General features: G+C 37.8%; 1 protein-coding gene across 17 annotated transcripts in view; it reads left to right on the top strand.

Annotated features, from left to right (window-relative positions):
* Positions 1-1,638: 1,638 nt before the first annotated feature.
* The window catches only part of ADGRL3 (adhesion G protein-coupled receptor L3), a gene marked incomplete at its 3' end in the record, with an annotated part of 394,935 nt that continues 375,741 nt past the window's right edge, over positions 1,639-20,832 (top strand). For 11 of the 17 annotated variants that reach the window (XM_083351860.1, XM_083351854.1, XM_083351850.1 and 8 more), the window contains exon 1: positions 1,642-1,847. In XM_083351860.1, the coding sequence (XP_083207986.1) occupies positions 1,657-1,847 (191 nt within the window). In that variant the 5' untranslated portion in view covers positions 1,642-1,656. Of the gene's footprint in view, positions 1,848-20,832 lie in introns of all 17 variants that reach the window. The other 6 variants (XM_083351852.1, XM_083351853.1, XM_083351851.1 and 3 more) reach the window with 1 other exon arrangement.

The raw sequence follows: 20,832 nt of genomic DNA, 5'->3' as shown, positions 1-20,832 counted from the left end.
ACAGGATTTGTCCTTTTTTTTTAAAGGGGAGGCGGATGTCAATGCTGCTAGCATCAGATGTTTGTGCATTGACAACAGATGGAGATGCAGCCATTTTCTTCTTTTTGCTTTTAGAGTTAGATGATGTTGGGGAGGGGGGGGAATGTGCATGAGAGTCTAGCTAGACATAATAATACTGAACCTAGTGTGAGTACCAAGGCTATTGAAATAAGAGATGATAAGAATTGGCGGGCTGGAGAGCTGGAAGGGAAGCCCGCACTTTAAACTAATTGGGGAATGTGATTTTTGACTGTTAACTGGAGGAGGGAATTGTGCTTTGGTACTATGTGCTCAGGGGAGGGGAAATCGAATTTTGGCTTTGATTATGTTAGTGCCGATGTTATGCTACTTAAATAAAGATTCTTTAAGTTAAACAATGCCTCAAAATTCTTTGAAGAGTTTCATCTGTCAGAACCATGACAGCTTATAAGTCCAATATCAATTCTCTGCAACAAATTGACTGTTTCAAGCACCACTGATCCTAAAAATAGACACTTTATTAGGGGATCTAATCTTTAGGGGATTTATCTTATTTCATTTTTGTTACTCTCCTAGCCCATTCATATTAGTAAGAACAAATTAAAACTCAGCATGAATACGGAAGAAAGTACAGTATGTGCTCAATATCAATGTTATATTAAGTTTATATTATGGGTAGATCTTATAAAGTGAGCTGTTCAGAAATGCAACTGAGTTTAATTACCCTCATGACCTCAAGAGTTTTTTATAAGCATCTGACCAGCTATTTGGGAAACAATGCTGGACTGGTGACTGGCTTGATCTAAATGTTCTAAATGAACTGAACATTAACTACCATGTATTGTATTGTCTTCATTTTGGATGCAAAATAAGCCACTTTTCCAAAAAATGTAACTTTCAGAAAAAATGGAATCTTGTGATGAAGACAACAACAAAGGCAATTTTTTTAAAAAAAATCTTCTCTATGAACTACTTTTCAAAAATCAAAGCTGTTTACAGTTGATGGGCTTCTTGCTAGCATACTTCCAGAAGTCAACATTTGGGAATAGAATTGGTTTCTTCAATCTTATGTTTGCAATACGTATAGGCATGGGCTGACCACAAAGATTAATATGCAAAATAGTTTCCTTCTACTGTAATGATAAACAATAGCTATCAAAAGAGGATTAATGATGTGGACTGAGGAGAACATTTTTATTAATATTTTGAAAAATAAAAGTTTGTGGGCTCAGTTCTGATAAAGAACTAACTCTTTAGAGTTAGAGCTATGCTGTGCTTTGGATTTAGTTCTGCAAAGATGCTTTGGAATGCATGAGATTGTGATGCAGTGCCTAGTAGAATAGTGTCATTTGCTGTATTTGCACTCCTATGTACACAGAACACTGCACAGTCCTACCATGAAGCAACTTCCTTCTAAATTCTTGCTTGCTGCATAAATAAGTTTCATGGGTGAGTGGAAGATACTGTTCACGTGCTCGAAGAAATGTTTGAAAGGCTACAGAGAATGACCCAAGTCACTTTGCAAATCATTTGATTTGACACTCCTGTAGACTATGGGGAATATTTTTGTTTTAGATGCTGTGGTTTCTACTAAGCATCTCTCTTCTTTCCACAGCTTTTAGTCGTGCACCCGTTCCTATGGCAGTGGTCCGGAGGGAACTCTCTTGTGAAAGCTACCCAATAGAGCTCCGTTGCCCAGGAACAGATGTTATCATGATTGAGAGTGCCAACTATGGCAGGACAGATGATAAAATCTGTGACTCAGATCCTGCTCAGATGGAAAATATCCGCTGTTATCTGCCAGATGCTTATAAGATTATGACTCAAAGGTAAGGGTTGAACATTCTTGTTGGATGGGTTTTGTTTTAATCTTGCTTCCTATTTATGAAAATCTGTTATTGTTTGAGGGTGTTAAGGTATTTGCAATCTGTTTTCATGCTTCACAGCCATGGTAGTGTAAAAATGAACAAAACAGTGAGTTACAATTACAGAACTGTATTCAGAATTTCAGAAGTAATTTAAACTTAAACTCAGTATTTATTGTACAAGAACCCCAGGTTGTTATGACTTTAATTTAACCATGTTTCATCTGTGGTCCCTTTATAGTTTTATTTCCTTTTATCTGGTGCCTTTTCTTTTTTTCTGTTGACTTGCCACCTAAAGCACATATTTTCTCTTGTCCTAAATTTCCCTGGGATTAAAAACTAGTCATGGAATTATGTATTACATTAACTTCAGATGTGACTAGAAAACATTTAGAAGTGGAATTTTTTTAATTGGGATCCTTCCTTACAGCTCCATGCTTTGTTTGTTTGTTCGTTTTTCCTTTTTTTCTTGTTTGAATTAGTCCCACTTTTAATTTAGACTTTGTAGATGTCACAGATGCTTCACATATGTTCTCTCCATAGTCCTTGCCCAGCCATGTAAGGTGAGTTGTAAATGAGGGACCTGAAACTGAGTGAAAAGAGCTTTAAACTGCTGAGTTCATGGCAGAAGCTAGAATTAAACCAGGATTCCTTATTTAATAGTCCATTTCTTTAGACAACACACTACACATAATCATAAGATTTACTTCAAAATGTAAACACTCCTTTTCTGATATTCTCATCCTCACTATTCTGCCCTCTAGTCTTGTTCCTTCTTTAAAACAAACAAACAGACAAATAAGCCAATCACATCTGAGTGTGATACTCATATTTACTACCAGCTGAAGATTAGTGTATAATCTTGTTCTTGGTAGCTAACACTACCTACTTAATCTTGGTTCCCTTTAAATGTATATTTGTGCAATGTTATAATCTCTGTTTGAACAAATATATTTATGTAAACTTTGAGTTGGCCTTTTCTTTATATAAGTATGTCACAATTCTGACAGACTGTGTTACAAAGAAGCAGCATCACTCAACAAAACTTTCCTAAATTTCACATATGACCCCAGTGTTCCCAGAGATTATCCACAATTTTTTCTGAAATACTTAATGTCTATTTTTGTTGAAAAGCTTTCTGAATATCCGACCACATTTTTTATCATTTCATTTTAAATCCTCATTAACATTAGCTGTAGTAAGCATTTATATCCAGAAAATATAAAACTAAATGCATTTTAGCTTGAAAGCTAGCCTGACATGCTTTCATCTTAAAATAGTAATTGATATTTGAACCTGCAATGGAAATGATAGCATACATTAACTACTATCTGACTTTGCAGTCTCTCTGTCTCATCTCTATTATATAAAAAGTCTAGTGATGCTTTAACTATGAGATTATTTATTTGCTGCTTATTTACTCTTTTAGAGGCATGCAAGATTTTCAACTTTACATACATTATATATGGTTTTCACTTTAATGAAAATATGATGTTCATGGGAAAATAAATTCCAGTAAAACAAACCTGGAGTGTTTATGTGCAGGAAATACAAGCAACATGTTGAAATACTATATGGGTAGTATTCTTGTCATTTGAAAGACTGTCATTCCTATATTTTTAAGTGTCTTCTTCTTGGAAGAATACTAATTGTAATTTTGTTGTTAGGGCCCTGATAAGCTGAGTCAGGACTTTGAAATTGCCCATTAAGAGTGGCTAGCAGGCTAGATAGGCAGGCATATGGGTCACTTATAATTATAGGGCTGCAAGGGACCTTGGAGGTCTTACAGTCCAGTCCCCTACCCAAGGCAGGAATCCTTATATCATCCTGGACAAATAGATGCCCTTTTTAAAATTGAAAACCTCCAGGGATGGAGCACCCACAATTTCTATAGGCAAGCCATTCCACTGATTAATTGTTCTCACTGTCTGGAAGTATCATGTGGCTTTGCAATAATGTAGAATTAACTTATCTAGTCATGTTACCTGTCTGGTTTACGCAGCTGGGCTGATAATGGGTGAGCGCTGCTATTAGGGTCTGTCTTGTAGCAATAAGGTGGTGAAGCCACAGTACTTCTCCACCCTTATTGCATCCATGAATTGGTTTTTAGTAGCTTTCTGGGCTGGGGGAACCTGGATATTCCAAGGCTGTGCAGAGGAATCTTCAGAGGATCTGTGGATAAAATCACTCAAATTTGTTCCCAGTCCTGCAGAAATGCCTGGGTCTCAGTCTTGCTCTGCTGTTTGGCCACATTTGAACTTTTGGACCTGAGGAAGTAAACACATTTGGACCTGAGGAAGTAAACAAGGTTCTTACGACTTGGACTTCCAGTTTGCCATGCAGCCGCTATGGATGGCTGGAAGACTTGCTCCCTCTCCCCCGTCCAGTTCTGCATCGCTGGGGGCCCCTGAAAAGGGATGAAAGTTGCCCCAAAGAGGCAACCAGCAAGGAGGGGCACTTGCTGGATTGCAGGAGAGCCACAACTCTCCCGTTAGATTTGGCGATCCCTCCAAAATCTCTTGGATTTTCTAAGTGTAAAGACTTTAGTTTAAAAATATCAATATGGAAGAAGGCCAGGAACAAAATTTCTTTATAGATGAAGATCAACAAACTGTTGCTATGTTGAAAACACTAATTCAAACTCTTACTACTACCAATGAAATACTAAGAGGCTATGTGAAGGAACAAGAATACAGCCCAGATATGACCACAACTAAAGAACCATCTATACAAAATACAATAGAAAAAATGAAACTTTCAAATATGATGACAGAAGAATCTACAATTCAACAAATATTGATATTTGAAAATCCAGAAAAGATATCGACAACTTGGAAAAAGGAAAAGGTTTCTTATATAATACAGAAGGAACTAGAGGATCTAAAAAAAGAATGAGATGAGAAGACAAACAATTCAGAACAACCACGTCAATATAGAAGAATAAAGAGACAACCCACTAGACCTACAAGTCCTCTCAAAAAAATGGCGACCAGATGGTTTTGCCAACATCAATTAATATACATGATATTACAAGGAGATTGGTTTGATAACCCAAAAACAAGGACATGGAAGATGATTTGTCAAAGGAAAAAAGCCAGAATAAGACTGAAGAAGAATGGAGTTTTGGCCATCTTATTAAAATCTAAAACAGAATGTACTTAAATGGATAAGATGTGCAGGTTGAACACAAGACATTGTTATGAACTGAGATAAAGAAAAATTTTGGTCATTAAAATTTAGTTGTATAAATAGTAATAGATAATTTGAATATTGATTTGGGCATAAAGGTCATGTAAAAGTGAATAATGTAGATAAGCTAAAAACTTATTGTTGAAAGTAATAAATAGGTCTATATGGACCGTTAAAAATGAAAATTATCAGTTTAAGCAAGAGATAGCAGATACGAAGAGGAAGAGAGGAAGTATTAAATACTGAAATAAAAAAGAAATTTTGATTACTACTTAAAAAAACACAACTGAAAATTAGCAAAAAGGAAGGATATCATATTGTATCCTTAATTTGTTGACATAGAGGGTGAGAGGTTAAGTAAATCAGATGTGTATTTTGAATATTAGATTTTGTGAGGAATGGTGATAGATGAATTGGGAGTATATTAAAAATGATAAATATCAAACATTAAATCTAAATGTTAGTGGAAATTAAAATTGAAAAATTTATTAGGTTATTTATTCTCTAAAAGATTGTATGGTTCGCCTGGTGCGCCAGTTGCGACCCTATCTGAACCAGGATGCCCTGTGTACGGTCACTCATGCGCTCGTGACCTCTCGCCTTGACTACTGTAATGCTCTCTACATGGGGCTTCCCTTGAAGACCACTCGGAGGCTCCAACTGGTACAGAATGCGGCCGCGAGAGTTGTCTTGGGAGTTTCCCAGTACTCCCATGTTACACCTTTGCTCCGCGAGCTGCATTGGTTACCAGTTGTCTTTCGGGTGAGGTTCAAGGTTTTGGTTACGATCTTTAAGTCCTTACATGGCATGGGTCCGGGATACCTCAGGGACCACCTGCTGCTGGCATCAACTCCCCTCCGCCCTGTGCGTTCCCACAGAGAAGGCCTCCTCAGGGTGCCGCCAGTCAAGGAATGCCGACTGGTGGCCCCCAGGGGGAGGGCCTTCTCTGTGGGCGCTCCGGCATTATGGAACCAACTGCCGGTGGAGCTCCGGACGGCATCAGACCTCCGAACTTTCCGTCGGGGCCTGAAGACCCACCTATTTGAAATGGCTGGTCTGGCCTGACAGGGGATTATGGGTTTTAATTTGTCGTTTTAGATTTGTATTACTGTTTTTAACTGGGCATGGGTTTAATCTTTTTTAATTTTTGTATTGTCTTTTTTTTATATATGCCCTGTGAACCGCCCTGAGTCCTTACCAAGAAGAAGGGCGGTATACAAATTAAATAAAACTTGAAACTTGAAACTTGTATGTTAAAACAACTAGAATATGTGTAAACTAAAAACTATGGATATATGTAAGAAAGTTATTTTTTATGTGATTGATAGGATAAAACTTGTCGTTAAATTCACAAATAGACAGTACATATGAAGGGAAAAAGAGAGGAAATGTTTATGGTAGCAATCTGAAATCTGTGCTAATGATATCTGTATATAATTGAATTACTACTACCCAGCCACCACACTGCTTTCCAAATATGTAAATGTAATATTAGAAAATCAATCAAATTTGTAAAAAAAAAAAAGATTGTTATGACTCAGCCACTTGCTCATTAGACCCATGCCTCTCCTGGCTGGCTCAGGCTACTGGTGTGTGTGTGTGTGTGTGTGTGTGTGTGTCATGTGGTATCTCCTGGAAAGCCTTTTAACTCAAAAGAAGCAGAAAGGACATATTTACAAATTCTTATTTTTCCAGAAGGTTTTTCAGAGCTTTAAGAGTAGGAGTGTTTATAACAGGGGTCTTAAAACTTGGCCCTTTTATGACTTGTGGACTTCAACTCCCAGAATTCCTCAGCCAGCTTTGCTGGCTGAGGAATTCTGGGAGTTGAAGTCCACAAGTCATAAAAGGGCCAAGTTTGAAGACCCCTGGTTTATAAGATAATGAGCTAAGGGGTCCTTGGTGTTGTCAGAGCTTTCTTGTTTTCTTGCAAACATTTCATTACCCTAACTAGCACTGCTAGCACTGATGATGTTACCTAGCTTGGCTAATGAAACTTTTGCAAGAAAACAAGCAAGCTCAGAGAGCACCAAGGATCCCTTATTTCAACCCTGAGCTATAAATATTCTCCTTCATTGATAATGAGATACACACAAGGATATATATATTAAGAAAAATCCTTGTTAAAAGTATACAAAATAAGGAAAATAATGTACAAAAATGTCTCTCAGAAAAAGTGTCATGGGTGTGGACAGTGAGCAACTCTCCATTATTGTTTCTGCCAGTGCTTTTTTTGTAAAAGAAAAAGGTGCCGGAACTCACACATGTCATACAACCCACCTTGCCTACCCTACAAGGTTCCATCCAAAAAAGGTGCCGGAACTCCGTTCTGAGCGTTCTATGAGAAAAAAAAGCCCTGTTTTCTGCTATTGTGGTTGCAACAATTCTCCCCAAACAGCTTACAGGCAGGGACCACTTGTACAAACAATTACAGATCAGAATACAATAAATACTATTTAAAACAAATGAATGTTATGGCATCTTCCTGCACAGCAGTTGGTACTATGAGAGGAAAAATCCAGCTGAGCTGCCTTCTACAATCTTTGTGGTCTGCATTTCTCCCTCACTCTGATTTTCTAATGTGATAGCACAGTGTTAAAAAAAAATCAAGGGAAATGCTATTTAATCCATACTGGGCATTAGAGGTTGGTAGTGATCCTCTTACAACTCTCCCAGTGGGAGATCCTTTTCAAGAGCAAAATCACCAGTCCATTAGTCTCTTCCTTACAAATTGGATATAGGCCAAATTCACAGAAAAATGATGTATAAAAGAGAAGGGGGGGGAAGGAAAAACTATTTTTCTGGTCAGAAATTATTACTTACTTTAAAAAAGTTCAAATCTCCTGAGGAGATTAATTTTATCCTGGTACTGAGGAAGATAATATAGATAAACTTTATATTTTTGTTTTTGCTTTGAGAAAACATGGAAGTCACCACGATGTAAAAAAGATGTTGAGACTCTAGAAAGGGTACAGAGAAGAGCAACAAAGATGATTAGGGGGCTGGAGGCTAAAACATATAAGGAACGGTTGCTGGAATTGGGTATGTGTAGTTTAACAAAGAGAAGGGTGAGGAGTGACATGATAGCAATGTTCCAATCTCTCAGGGGCTGCCACAAAGAAGAGGGAGTCAAGCTATTCTCCAAAGCACCTGAAAGCAGGACAAGAAGCAACGGATGGAAACTAGTCAAGGAGAGAAGCCACCTAGAACTAAGGAGAAACTTCTTGACAGTTAGAACAATTAACCAGTGGAACAACCTGCCTCCAGAGGTGGTGAATGCTCCAACACTGGAGGTTTTTAAGAAGAGACTGGACAGCCATTTGCCTGAAATGGTATAGGGTTTCCTGCCTGAGCAGGGGGTTGGACTAGATGACGACTACTTATTATTATTATTATTATTATTATTATTATTATTATTATTATTATTATTATTATTATTATTATTATTAAGCATCAGGGGATTGGGGGGAGCCAATATCCCCGCTTTCAAAGAAGGAGAAAGGGAAAAAAGGAACTTTAAACCAGATTAGACAACCTGTGACCCCACTGGGTCATTGTTTCAGAGCTATTCCCTTACTTAAACTGAGAAACAGACTGACCAAGAACAAAAAAGCAATGGGAGCAGGAGCAACTTTTGACTTTCTGCAGGCTTGACTGCCTTCTGACATTCAAAGTTGGGATTAGACCATAATCTCTGGAGCCTCTGGAGGGCTAGGATGAGACCAGTCTATTTGATTTCCATTGGCTGAAAGAGGGGCCAGTCTAATGTGGAGGTCTAGGGCAGGACTGGTCTACTGAACTTCAGAGCAGTGGCATAACAACATGGCAGCACTGAAGCAACCACAAATTTGCTGAATTTCAATTCCTCAGAAGTCATAGGTCCAGATTTTGGATGCTCTTTGTAAGCTCACCCTTTTGAGATATCTTTGTTCAAACTCTGTTTCCCTATGATGTACTGTTTTGCCCAGCTAAAGGTTACAGCCATGAGAGTTTCAGTAGTATATAGATCAGACATGTCAAACACAAGGCCCTGGGGCCGGATGCGGCCCACGAAGTGGTTTCATGCGGCCCGTGAAGCAATCCTGGAAACAGGGAGGGAACGGCCCCCACTGCCTTGGCCCTGGCCCAGAGACCCTCCTTCTGCCAGAGACCCTCAAATCTGTCCCACTCCTGCCCAGGCCCCCATAGGCACCCTTGATGCAAACCATGTACAGCTGGCCACGCCCACCCAGTAGGCCATATGCACTCTACCCACACCCACCCAGTAGGCCACACCCACCCTGGCCACACCCACCCAGCCCCCTGAGGGCAACCGCAATGCTGATGCAGCCCTCAATGAAATTGAGTTTGACACCCCTGATATAGATGGTCTGATGCTGATATCTGGGAAGATTCTAAAGCAAATCATAAATTTAATTTTTTGTACTGAGAAGAGAGTTGTATTCATTAACTAAATGGTCCTTCTGACTCTGTAATTTTATTCTGTGAATCTGTGTTGATGAATACTTTGCTTCCAAATGTGCCTGATAATTTATGTGATTTATTTTTATCTATTTATTTATTACATTTTTATCCCTTCCTTTCCTTTAATTGGTTAGGGGAGCATAGGAATTGGTAAGAATACTGAAAAATAATATCCAAATATTTTCAGTTGATATTTTAGAATCATTTAAAAACTACAATCAAACCACCCTTTCAGTGTCAATTCCAGCTTGTGAATCCAAATAAACCTCCAGGTTCATGCTGTTTCCGAAAATCCTACAGTTTATTCAATACACGGTAATGTCAAAGCAAAACTAACTTTGAGATTTCCAGACACCAGTTCATAGAAGTAAACAATAATTTCTCTGGACAAACCCCCACACTCTCACGTAGATCATGTAAACAATTTCACTTTGTTACGGAAACCATCTGCTTCCTCTCCATACCTGCTGCAGTGTCCTTGGAAAGGTTTCACATTCTCATGTTCTTCAGTGGAATCATAGAGGTCTCGTTTTGTCATCTGTTGTTAGCTGCAAAGTCGTGTCTGACCCATCGTGACCCCATGGACAACGATCCTCCAGGCCTTCCTGTCCTCTACCATCTTCTGGAGTCCATTTAAGCTCACGCCTACTGCTTCAGTGACTCCATCCAGCCACCTCATTCTCTGTCGTCCCCTTCTTCTATTGCCCTCAATCTTTCCCAGCATTAGGCTCTTCTCCAGTGAGTCCTTCCTTCTCATTAGGTGGCCAAAGTATTTGAGTTTTATCTTCAGGATCTGGCCTTCTAAAGAGCAGTCAGGGTTGATCTCCTCTAGGACTGACCGGTTTGATCGCCTTGCAGTCCAAGGAACTCGCAGGAGTCTTCTCCAGCACCACAGTTCAAAGGCCTCAATTCTTTGGCGCTCAGCCTTTCTTATGGTCCAACTTTCACTGCCATACATTGCAACTGGGAAGACCATAGCCTTGACTATACGCACTTTTGTTGACAGGGTGATGTCTCTTCTTTTTAGTGTGCTGTCTAGATTTGCCATGGCTTTCCTCCCCAGGAGCAAGCGTCTTTTAATTTCTTGGCTACAGTCCCCATCTGCAGTGATCTTGGAGCCCAGGATAATAAAATCTGTCACTACCTCCATTTCGTCCCCATCTATTGCCAGGAATTAAGAGGGCCGGATGCCATTATCTTGGTTTTCTTAATGTTAAGTTTCAACCCAACTTTTGCACTCCTTCTTCACCCACAACAAGAGGCTCTTTAGTTCTTCTTCACTTTCTGCCATTAGAGTGGTATCATCTACATATCTTAGGTTGTTGATATTTCTCCTGGCAATCTTAATTCTAACTTTTGATTCATCTAGCCCTGCCTTTCTCATGATGTGCTCTGCATATAGGTTAAATAGGCAGGGCGACAGTATACAGCCTTGCCGGACTCCTTTCCCAATTTTGAACCAATCAGTGGTTCCGTGTCCAGTTCTCACTGTTGCTTCTTGACCCACATATAGGTTTCTCAAGAGACAAATGAGATGGTCTGGTACTCCCATCTCTTTAAGAACTTGCCACAGTTTGTTATGATCCACACAATCAAAGGCTTTAGCATAGTCAGTGAAGCAGAAGTAGATGTTTTTCTGGAACACTATAGCTTTCTCCATGATCCAGCGTATGTTGTCAATTTGATCTCTAGTTCCTCTGCCTCTTCAAAATCCTCCCTGTACTTCTGGTAGTTCTCGATCCACATAATGCTGGAGTCTAGCTTGTAGGATTTTAAGCATAACTTTACTAACATGAGAAATGAGTGCAATGGTGCGATAGTTTGAACATTCTTTGGCACTGCCTTTCTTTGGAATTGGAATGTAAACTGATCTTTTCCAATCCTGTGGCCACTGTTGAGTTTTCCAAATTTGCTGGCAAATTGAGTGTAGCACTTTTACTGCATCGTCTTTTAAGATTTTGAATAGCTCAGCTGGAATACTGTCACCTCCACTAGTTTTGTTGTTGCTCAGCTTTTCTAAGGCCCACTTCACTTCACATTCTAGGATGTCTGGCTCGAGCTCAGTGACCACCTCATTGTGATTATCAGGGACGTTAAGCTCATTCTTGCATACTTCTTCTGTATAATTTTGCCACCTCTTCTTAATCGCTTCTGCCTCTGTTATGTCCCTGCCATTTTGGTCCTTTATCATGCCCATTTTTGCATGAAACATTCCCTTCATCTCTCCAATGTTCTTGAAAAGATCTCTGGTCCTCCCTATTGTATTGTTTTCTTCTATTTCTTTGCACTGTTCATTTAAGAAAGCATTCTTATCTCTTCTAGCTATTCTCTGGAATTCGGCATTCAGTTGGGCGTATCTTTCTTTTTCTCCCTTGCCTTTCGCTTCCCTCCTTTCCTCAGCTATTTGCAAAGCTTCCTCAGACAGCCATTTTGCTTTCTTGCATTTCTTTTTCTTTGGGATGGTTTTAGTTGCTACCTGTTGTACAATGATGCGAACCTCTGTCCATAGTTCTTCAGGCACTCTGTCTATCAGATCTAATTCCTTAAATCTATTTGTCACCTCTACTGTATATTCAACAGGGATATGATTTAATTCATACCTGAGTGGCCTAGTGCTTTTCCCTACTTTCTTCAGTTTAAGCCTAAACTTTGCAATGAGAAGCTCATGGTCTGAGCCACAGTCAGCTCCTGGTCTTGTTTTTACTGACTGTATAGAGCTTCTCCATCTTTGGCTGCAGAGCATATAGTCAATCTGATTTCTGTGTTGACTGTCTGGTGATGTCCATGTGTAGAGCCGTCTCTTGGGTTGTTGGAAAAGAGTGTTGTCCATGTGTAAAGCCGTCTCTTGGGTTGTTGGAAAAGAGTGTTTGCTATGACCATCGTATTCTCTTGACAAAATTCTATCAGCCTGTGCCCTGCTTCATTTTGTACTCCAAGGCCAAACTTCCCTGTTATTCCAGTTATCTTTTGGCTTCCTACTTTAGCATTCCAATCCCCCATGATGATAAGGACATCATTTTTTGGTGTTAGTTCTATAAGGTGCTGTAGGGCTTCATAGAACCGGTCAATTTCATCCTCTTCAGCACTGGTGGTTGGGGCATAGACTTGGACTACTGTGATATTGAAAGGTTTGCCTTGGATTCGAACTGAGATCATTCTGTCATTTTGAGGATTGTATCCCAGTATTGCTTTTCCTACTCTTTTATTGACTATGAAGGCTACTCCATTTCTTCTGAGGGATTCTTGCCCGCAGTAGTATGCCTGTTGAATTTATTGTTATCACTGCTATCAAATCTTTCTTCACAAGGGGGCTATATGGGTCATTTCTCCCCTCCCCCATCCAATCAATTCCGAAATGCTTCTGGTTATGAACATGCAAGGCAGTTTTACTTTAATGCGTGAATTCAGAACCAAAGTGAACATCAGCCCTAGTTTACTACTTATCATTAAAACAACACAGTTCTACAACTAGATTTACACAGATACATAAACATTAGAATTATTTTATGCAATGGCTGGTAGTTCAGCCAAACAGGCATTTAGTACAGCAAATTTTTGGCTTATGAGAAAGGTTTCAATATTTTATTAGCTTCAGGGTATTTTTATTCTCAATTATTTGGACAGAGTTCAGAGATATTTGCACAGTGCTGCTGAGGCCAAAAAATTTCTTATCTTCAGCTCCTGCTCAGATCTCATTGGAAGATTGCAAATATTCCATATTCTGTGTTTCTGCTTACCACCAACTCCAGGCTACTTATCTTTACCTTTTAATTAGACTTTTCTTTGTTCTATATAATCGACCTTGATAACAGAAAAAAATGTTCCGCAATGGACCCTTTTCCAACTGTAATTAACTTTTCCCTTCCCCTCCTCCCCAGCCTCATGGTTTTTCATCTCAAGTAAGCTTGCTGAAAATTTATTTGGCAGAAATAGTTTTTTTTTCTTTTTTAACTTTTCTATCCTGTTGGTTTATACTGTACTATTATGGGTAATAATTACATATTTAGTAATGTAGGCACTGTTCAAATATTGGCTGCAATAACTTTTGACTAAGGCAAGTTGGGAAGTTGTATGGCTCAACCACAGGCTCTCCAGTATTGGTTCATCACTGCTTTCAACCTTTTCAGAAGATGTAACACAACTTTAAATCCCATTTTAAATTATAATACTTGCCCACCAAAATACTATTATTGGACTCCTTATATTTTGCATGGTCCTACTATTGTGGTGCAAGTTCTGCCCCTTTTCTATGCATATAACCCTCAACTTACAACCAATCACTTAATGACCATTCAAAATTACAGAACAGTCAAACAAAGTTACAACCCATCCTCCAAATTACAACTGCCACATCACTCCAACAAAATGATCACATTTTGGGCGCATGGCAGTTACATCATCTGGTAAAATGATTTTCCAGCAAAAAAACAACCCTTGGAGAGTTGGACTGGGACCACATGATTTGCCTGACAATCATGTGATTCTTTTAATGACCATGTGATTCGTTTAAACAACTTTGTAAAAACAATTGTAAAATCAAGGCATGTGGTGACTCGATTTAAAATCGCAACAACGTACGACCCATATTCTGGACTCAGTTGTGATTGTAAGTCAAGAACTACATGTTTGTGTTTGATGTCATGTGGCACATATCAAAGTGGGGGGAACTTATATTGGGACAGTACAACACTGCTTTCATTATTTGTCTTCTGATGTCCTGACCAAACATTCCTCATACTTTTTTTACACATAAACATATTTGTTTCCTTTCAGTATTTTAATAATTATTCTCTTCTAAAGTAAAACATGTGAGAGATGTATTATAGACCACGCTGCCACAAAATTAAGCAGTTCAGTTGATAATTAAAATTTCTGTCTTCAAATGGTTTGAACAATAGATTTATTGAACAATAGATTTATTGAACAATAGTAATTTTATTAAGGAAAAATTGAACTATTTCTCGAATCAGTAGGGACTTGGTTTGATCTCTGTCTGTGATAGGTTGTATAATAAAAGCATTTATTATGTTTGCTTCTATGAAAGCAACCACATGTTGAGTTAAATTCTTAGATAATAAAATGGAAGAAGGCATAAGTTCTTCTCAGAGATACAGATCCTTGGTCTCTGCTAAATATCACCTTAACAAGTTTTTATCCTGCTGAAATCTGTATTACACATTAAAAATTACATTGTATTATTTCAGGTAAGGATGGAAAAGCAGAGATAAATCCTGATACCTACCACTTTTTAGATTTAAAATAAACAGCATAACTGTGTGTATTCTATTCATGAGAAAAATGGGAGGATACATACCCATTTGTGAATAAGTTTAGATTTTACTTAAAATACTATATTTCCAAATTCTAACCCACAAATGAGCTTGATTCTTTTTTTTAAGTGAGATTATCACAGTTACCAAAGGACCAATCTTGCTTTATTACTATATCTTCAAGGAATTGCTACATTTTATGCAGTTTTCAGCATTCTGATAATATAATTTTAATTGATATGATTGTTTTAAGTTAAAATAGGCAACATTCAGGTATTATTGTTATGGTTGGTCAAACAATCAACCACATATTTAGACTCTATTTAACATTTTTATCTATCCATAGAGTCCTTCCCAAGGCCCTGTGATAAACAGATGTTGTGTGATGGTATTAGAGGTATCATCATACAATGTAAGGAAATTTGGTATGGCACCAATAAAACTGATTACCACCACGATCAACTTGCCAATTTATGCAATAATTTTCAGTCTTGATTTTCAAATTTTGATACCTTGCGATCTTCACTTTTCCTGGTGGTGCCACATCCATTATCTACACTTTCTTCTTTTCAACCATAGTTACCTCTGGTGCACTATCACAGAATCATAGGGCTGGAAAGGACCTTGGAAGTCTTCTAGTCCACCCACCTGCCAGGGCAGAAATCCTTATTCCATCCTGGACAAATGATTGTCCAATCTTTTCTTGAAAACCTCTAGTGATGAACACTCAAAAGTCTGGGAGGCAAGCTGTTTGGTTCCTCTCCTTGTCAGGAAATTTCTCCTTAGTTCCAAATTGAAACATTTGATGATTTTTCAGTTCTGGCCTTGACTTCATTAATTTGAATAGCTTAGTCTTCAGCAGACAAAAACAAGCCTTTGGTTTCTTTTTTTAATGTTCCATTTGTGAGCCATTGCTTTGTTTTATCTTTATCCTTTTTTCCCTTGTCTTTGTAGAAATTGACCAAGTAATGCTTTTCCATGCCATTTCAATATATACATTTTATTTATTGTACATTCAGTAAGTTCCTATTTTTAAATGCTTGTTCTTGTATGTCTTATATAATCAGCCAAATACATTCTTCTCTTCAGTAGTTTGTTTGACTTGAAGTAAATTTCTGCCTTCAGTTGTGCAGGACTCATCTGAACTATCAATATCACTACAGGGATTCTATGCATAGTCATAGTTTTCTTGTTTTTTGGTCCAAACTATCCACTTCAGCTTGCGTCCAGTTAATATTTCCAGCAGTGTATCATATAGAGCCAATTTGGTCTACTGTAGTTCCTAAGGCACCAGGCTAGAAAGCAGTAGACCATGAGTTTAACTCCTGCCTTAGCCATGAAAGCCAACTGAATGTCCTTGGGCAGTCACTGTGTGTGTGTGTGTGTGTGTGTGTGTGTGTGTGTGTGTGTGTGTGTGTTGTAATAGTTATTATAATTATATTATTTTTTAAGAAGCTGCTGATGTATTATGGATTTTTCCAAAAGTTATGTAGTTTGAAAGAATACATTTAACTGATGAACCATGTGTAATTATTAGTGCTACACTCTTGTTTTTGATTAAGTTTAATCTTTTTTTTACTTAAATAACTGTTAAATCAGAAAGGCTCAAGGCAATTTCTACTAAAAACTTAATAAAAAATAAGAATGTTCATAAAAATGAAATAAAACTATTATATATACCATGGTACTTTTCAGTGTTCTCAGTAATAAATGACATAAATTGTGGTTTTGAGAGTGTATATTTGACTCTGTTGCTTATGGCAGTATGTTATGTCAGTAGCATTCTGAACTAATACACATGAAGCTCTAACTTGGACACAAATGAAGAAAGACATAGTTACTGTGGTATTCTTTTGAATATATGTAGTAATTTACATAAGATCAAGTTAAATGTAACTCTAAAGCTGATACATATTTTGACACATTTTTATTCTTTATACTATTTCAAGCAAATTTCTAGGGGATTAAACATTTTTTGGTGGGATACTTCTCAAAATTTTAATTGTATAAATCAGGGATCCCGAACTTCTGGCCGCAGCCTGTTCAGAACTGGGCTGTGGAAGAGGCAGGCAAGTATGCGCAGCTCCATTTATGCAAATGGCTGGCACACATGCCCACAGCTTATGGAAATGGACCTGCCTGCCTGCCTGCCTGCCTTCCTGCCTGCCTGCCATTCCCGTCCTCCCCTCACACTTGCTGATCAGCAAAGCCAGAAAGGTTGGAAACCACTGGTGTTGACCACTTTCTATGGAGAAACGTGAATTTAAATTTTCTCAATTTCACACTTTTTATTTAGCCTTTGTTTTGGCTCTCATTATTTGTTAGAATAGGGGACTTCTCTCTGAGTTCAATTTGTAAATTGTTTGTTACATGCACTGAGTTCTTTGTTTCTAATAGTATTGGTTTCCAATTCTTAATGCTACATGAGAGACAGAAAACCTAGGGTTGCAGATACAATAGATAATAACACTGATCCTTTTGCACATCAAAAACTTTCATTATAGACAATCCCAATTTTAAAAGTGTTGCTAATTCTGTTGTCTAAGTAATTTAGAGTTCTGGTATTATTATTATTGACCACTTTAGTACTGATATAACTTATTTTTTAACCTTTGTAAAACACCATTTAGTTTACCTAATAGTACTTCTTGGCAGTTTATTTAAGTTATGCACCCCTTTCTTGGGCTTTTCATTCTGATGCTATTCTGAAATTCCTCCGGGTTAAGGCTTGAGAAAAATCAGTTGAGCGGGCAATACCTTTGAACAAGAAGTTAAAATTTTAAATTGATATAAACTACTGATATCTACTTTGGAAGTATAAACTTAAACATTGTGTTTGTATGAACCAGTGGTGAATGTGGTGGTTATACTTTCTGAGAAAGAGAAATCTTTTTTTACTCTGTTGTGAGTCCTGACCTATACTGAGAACATAAAAATTATACAATTACACAGCAAGAACAGACAGCTTCAGTTCAACTCCCTATCCTTAGGAAGGATTAAGGACTATAGCAAGCCTCCTCCTCTGCTGGAAGATTGAAGTAGGTTTTCTACTGAAGTAATGTGATGAAGGAGCCGGAGTCAATTTCCAGGGTCTCGGGGGGGGGGGATTAATGCAATATTATAATCAGCACACAGTCTTTCATTCATTTGAAATAGAGCTAATTGCTCTTAGCGATAGATATATGGAATTGCCTGCAATTTTACCATTTTTAGTGAATGTTTCATGATCAAAAAGGATTTGGTTGACCATGGATAATGAAGTATAATTGTTAAAATATATAGATGTAAGATATTGTCAGAGGTTTTTAAATTATTTTTATCAGTGATGGAGCACACCCACAACCTTTGGAGGCAAGAGCATCCACAACTTCTTTGTGAAGGGAGTTTGTGGATCATCCACAAATACCAGAGGTACTTTCAGGAATTCACTGTGAATTTCATTCATTGAGTTCAGGAGAACTCTACTATATTTTGTTAAATGAATGGAATGCAATATAGAAGAAATGTGCCTGATCAATGAAGCTTAGAAGAATAAATCATGGTGCAGCTATTTTATGTTCTTTATGTATGCCATAGTAGAGTACACATGTGTCATTGACATTTCATATTGATTGCTAAACTGATTGTATTGTTCTTCAAGTATTGCAGAGCAAGATTAAGCATTTTCTGTATTGTTATTATTTTAGTAAAAATACTGTGCATTGCACAAAAGAGCAAATGTTAAAAAATGGACTGTTAAAACATAAACCAAAAAAAACCCTGATGTTACAAATGATTAGTGAGGCTAACTGTTTGATTCAAATAGATGGCACATTACAGAAAATCAGAGGCCAGATTATTGTTCCAAGCTGCTTCTGTTCTAGATGTCAGTCTAAAGTAGGAAATATAGAAATGAAAGCTAGTATCAAAAATATGTTGCTATTTCACTTTAATATATCTAAATGGAAAATGGAGAGTTATGCCATAGGCATAAAGGTATTTTTTCAACAAAAACCACAAAATGATTGAGTGCAAAAATGTAGTCAAGCCAGATATTGACAAGAATAAAATGTAGCAAATCCTGTGGTTAAACTACATCTTAGATTGCATTCCCTTTTCAACTGCATTTAGTTTAGTTTCAGAGTTGGTTTGCTTTTTCTCACCATTGAACTGCATCTTTGGATAGGGCCAATGCTCAAGTCTGTCAAGATCCTTCTGAATTTGTACTCAGTAACAATTATCTTTCACTGCTTTGCCGTCTGCTTTCCTGGCCCTGAGGTACAAAGGAAGGGATCAAGGTTGTTCCTACAGCTAGTATATTTAAATGTTTCAAATTTTGTTCTGCTGAAGCATGAAACACTGAGTCATTGCCTTGGTGGAGCAGTGGGCTAATGCCTCCTTAAGTAACACCAGCTGCTTGCAATTAGTGCAGGTTCGCATCCCACCAGGCTCAAGGTTGACTCAGCCTTCCATCCTTCCGAGGTAGGTAAAATGAGGACCCAGATTGTTGGGGGCAATTAAGATGACTTTGTAATAATGCCGCTTGGGGGGTGTGTGTGTGAAAGCCCTAACAAGCAGGCATATACATAGAATGAAGGCTACTGCTAAGCTTGTAAGCCGTCCTGAGTCTTCGGAGAAGGGCAGGATATAAATATAATAAAAAATAAAAAAATAAATAAATAAAATAAATAAAAATTATTATCTGAGCAAATAACACCACAGAATATTGTAGGAGAGACATGGATCCCCAAGGACTGAAGAATTCCAAGAGCTATCCTAAAAAGAGGAGGGATGTTGTAATGATAGTATTCTGTATTAAGGGAACCAAGGAAGCTATGTGCAAGACTGATAGGATGTTGCAGGAGGGGTGTATTGTTTTTTCAGATGTCTTTATATAGGATGTGGTTACCAAGCCTGTTTAAACCATGGCCAACCCTCCTCTCCTCTTGATCCATGTGAAATTGAATGAAGATGGACACTAGCTTTAAAAGAATTGTGAAGACAGCAAGACCTGGTGCAGAGGGATGAAGGAACTGGGGGCACAGGTAGTTTTTCATCAGATCTTCATAAAAGTATCATGGGTGCAAGAAAAAAATCCTGGATATGCTAAAAATAGTATTGCTTAGGAAGGTTTAGATTCTACAGCAAGGGCCTATGTTACCTTCTTCACAAAGTTTTTCTGGGAAGATACAGAATATATCTACAGTAGCTGAGAAAGAAGGGTTTGGCACACACCACACCAGTCTCATCAGGAGGATGTCATACTAGAACAAATGAAGAGGGTAGCAAAGCTCAGAAATGAATATTCAGTCAAGGGTTGGAACCAAGGAAGAATGAAAGGGGGGAAGCCTCAGAGTGGGGTCACAGACTCTGTGCTTTCAGAGATTTGAATGTTTCCCAAATTTATTACTGCATGAACAGCAGTGAGACCACAGAATTTAACTTGTGCATCATTTATTTATTATGAAAGACTCAACTTGTGATTCCAGCAAATGAGGTAAGTACTTTGAAGAACAAACATGTAGAAATACAATATTTTAAAAAATAATACAGACCTGAAAATAAAAAAAATAACAATGAATCAAACTAAAGACAGGAACTCCGAGTACAAAAGCAAAGAACAAGCATTAGATCATTTCTCTCTGCATAGATATATTTCATTATTCATTTATATGTCTTTAAATAAGTTCTTAAGCCCTGAAATTTATATGAATGCTGATGAAGCATCTGAAATATGAGCATGCTTTACGTTGGTTAAATAACCTCTGCTTTCCAATCCTAGGAAGTTGGATACCAAATATGTGTCTTTTCTTGTATGATAAAATGTATAAACATTAAAATATACTTACCCAACAAAGAAAACCCCATAAATAAGCAATAAAGGCCCTTCTTGACTGAAGAATATAGGAATAGGAATATAGGAATTCTGAAGCAGTAACCAAGCAACAACAGGAAACCATCTGGCACATTGGTTAAATTTTTAGTTTAGAAAATTTTGTAGCTGAGGTGTAAGAGCACAGGAAGAAATTATACCAGGAGCTCAACAGAGT

The sequence above is a fragment of the Vipera ursinii genome, assembly GCF_947247035.1.
Source record: "Vipera ursinii genome assembly, chromosome: 2".
In the NCBI taxonomy this organism is placed as follows: Eukaryota; Metazoa; Chordata; class Lepidosauria; order Squamata; family Viperidae; genus Vipera; species Vipera ursinii.
The sequence above is the reverse complement of the archived record's forward strand: the minus strand, read 5'-3'. Positions and strand labels throughout refer to the sequence as shown.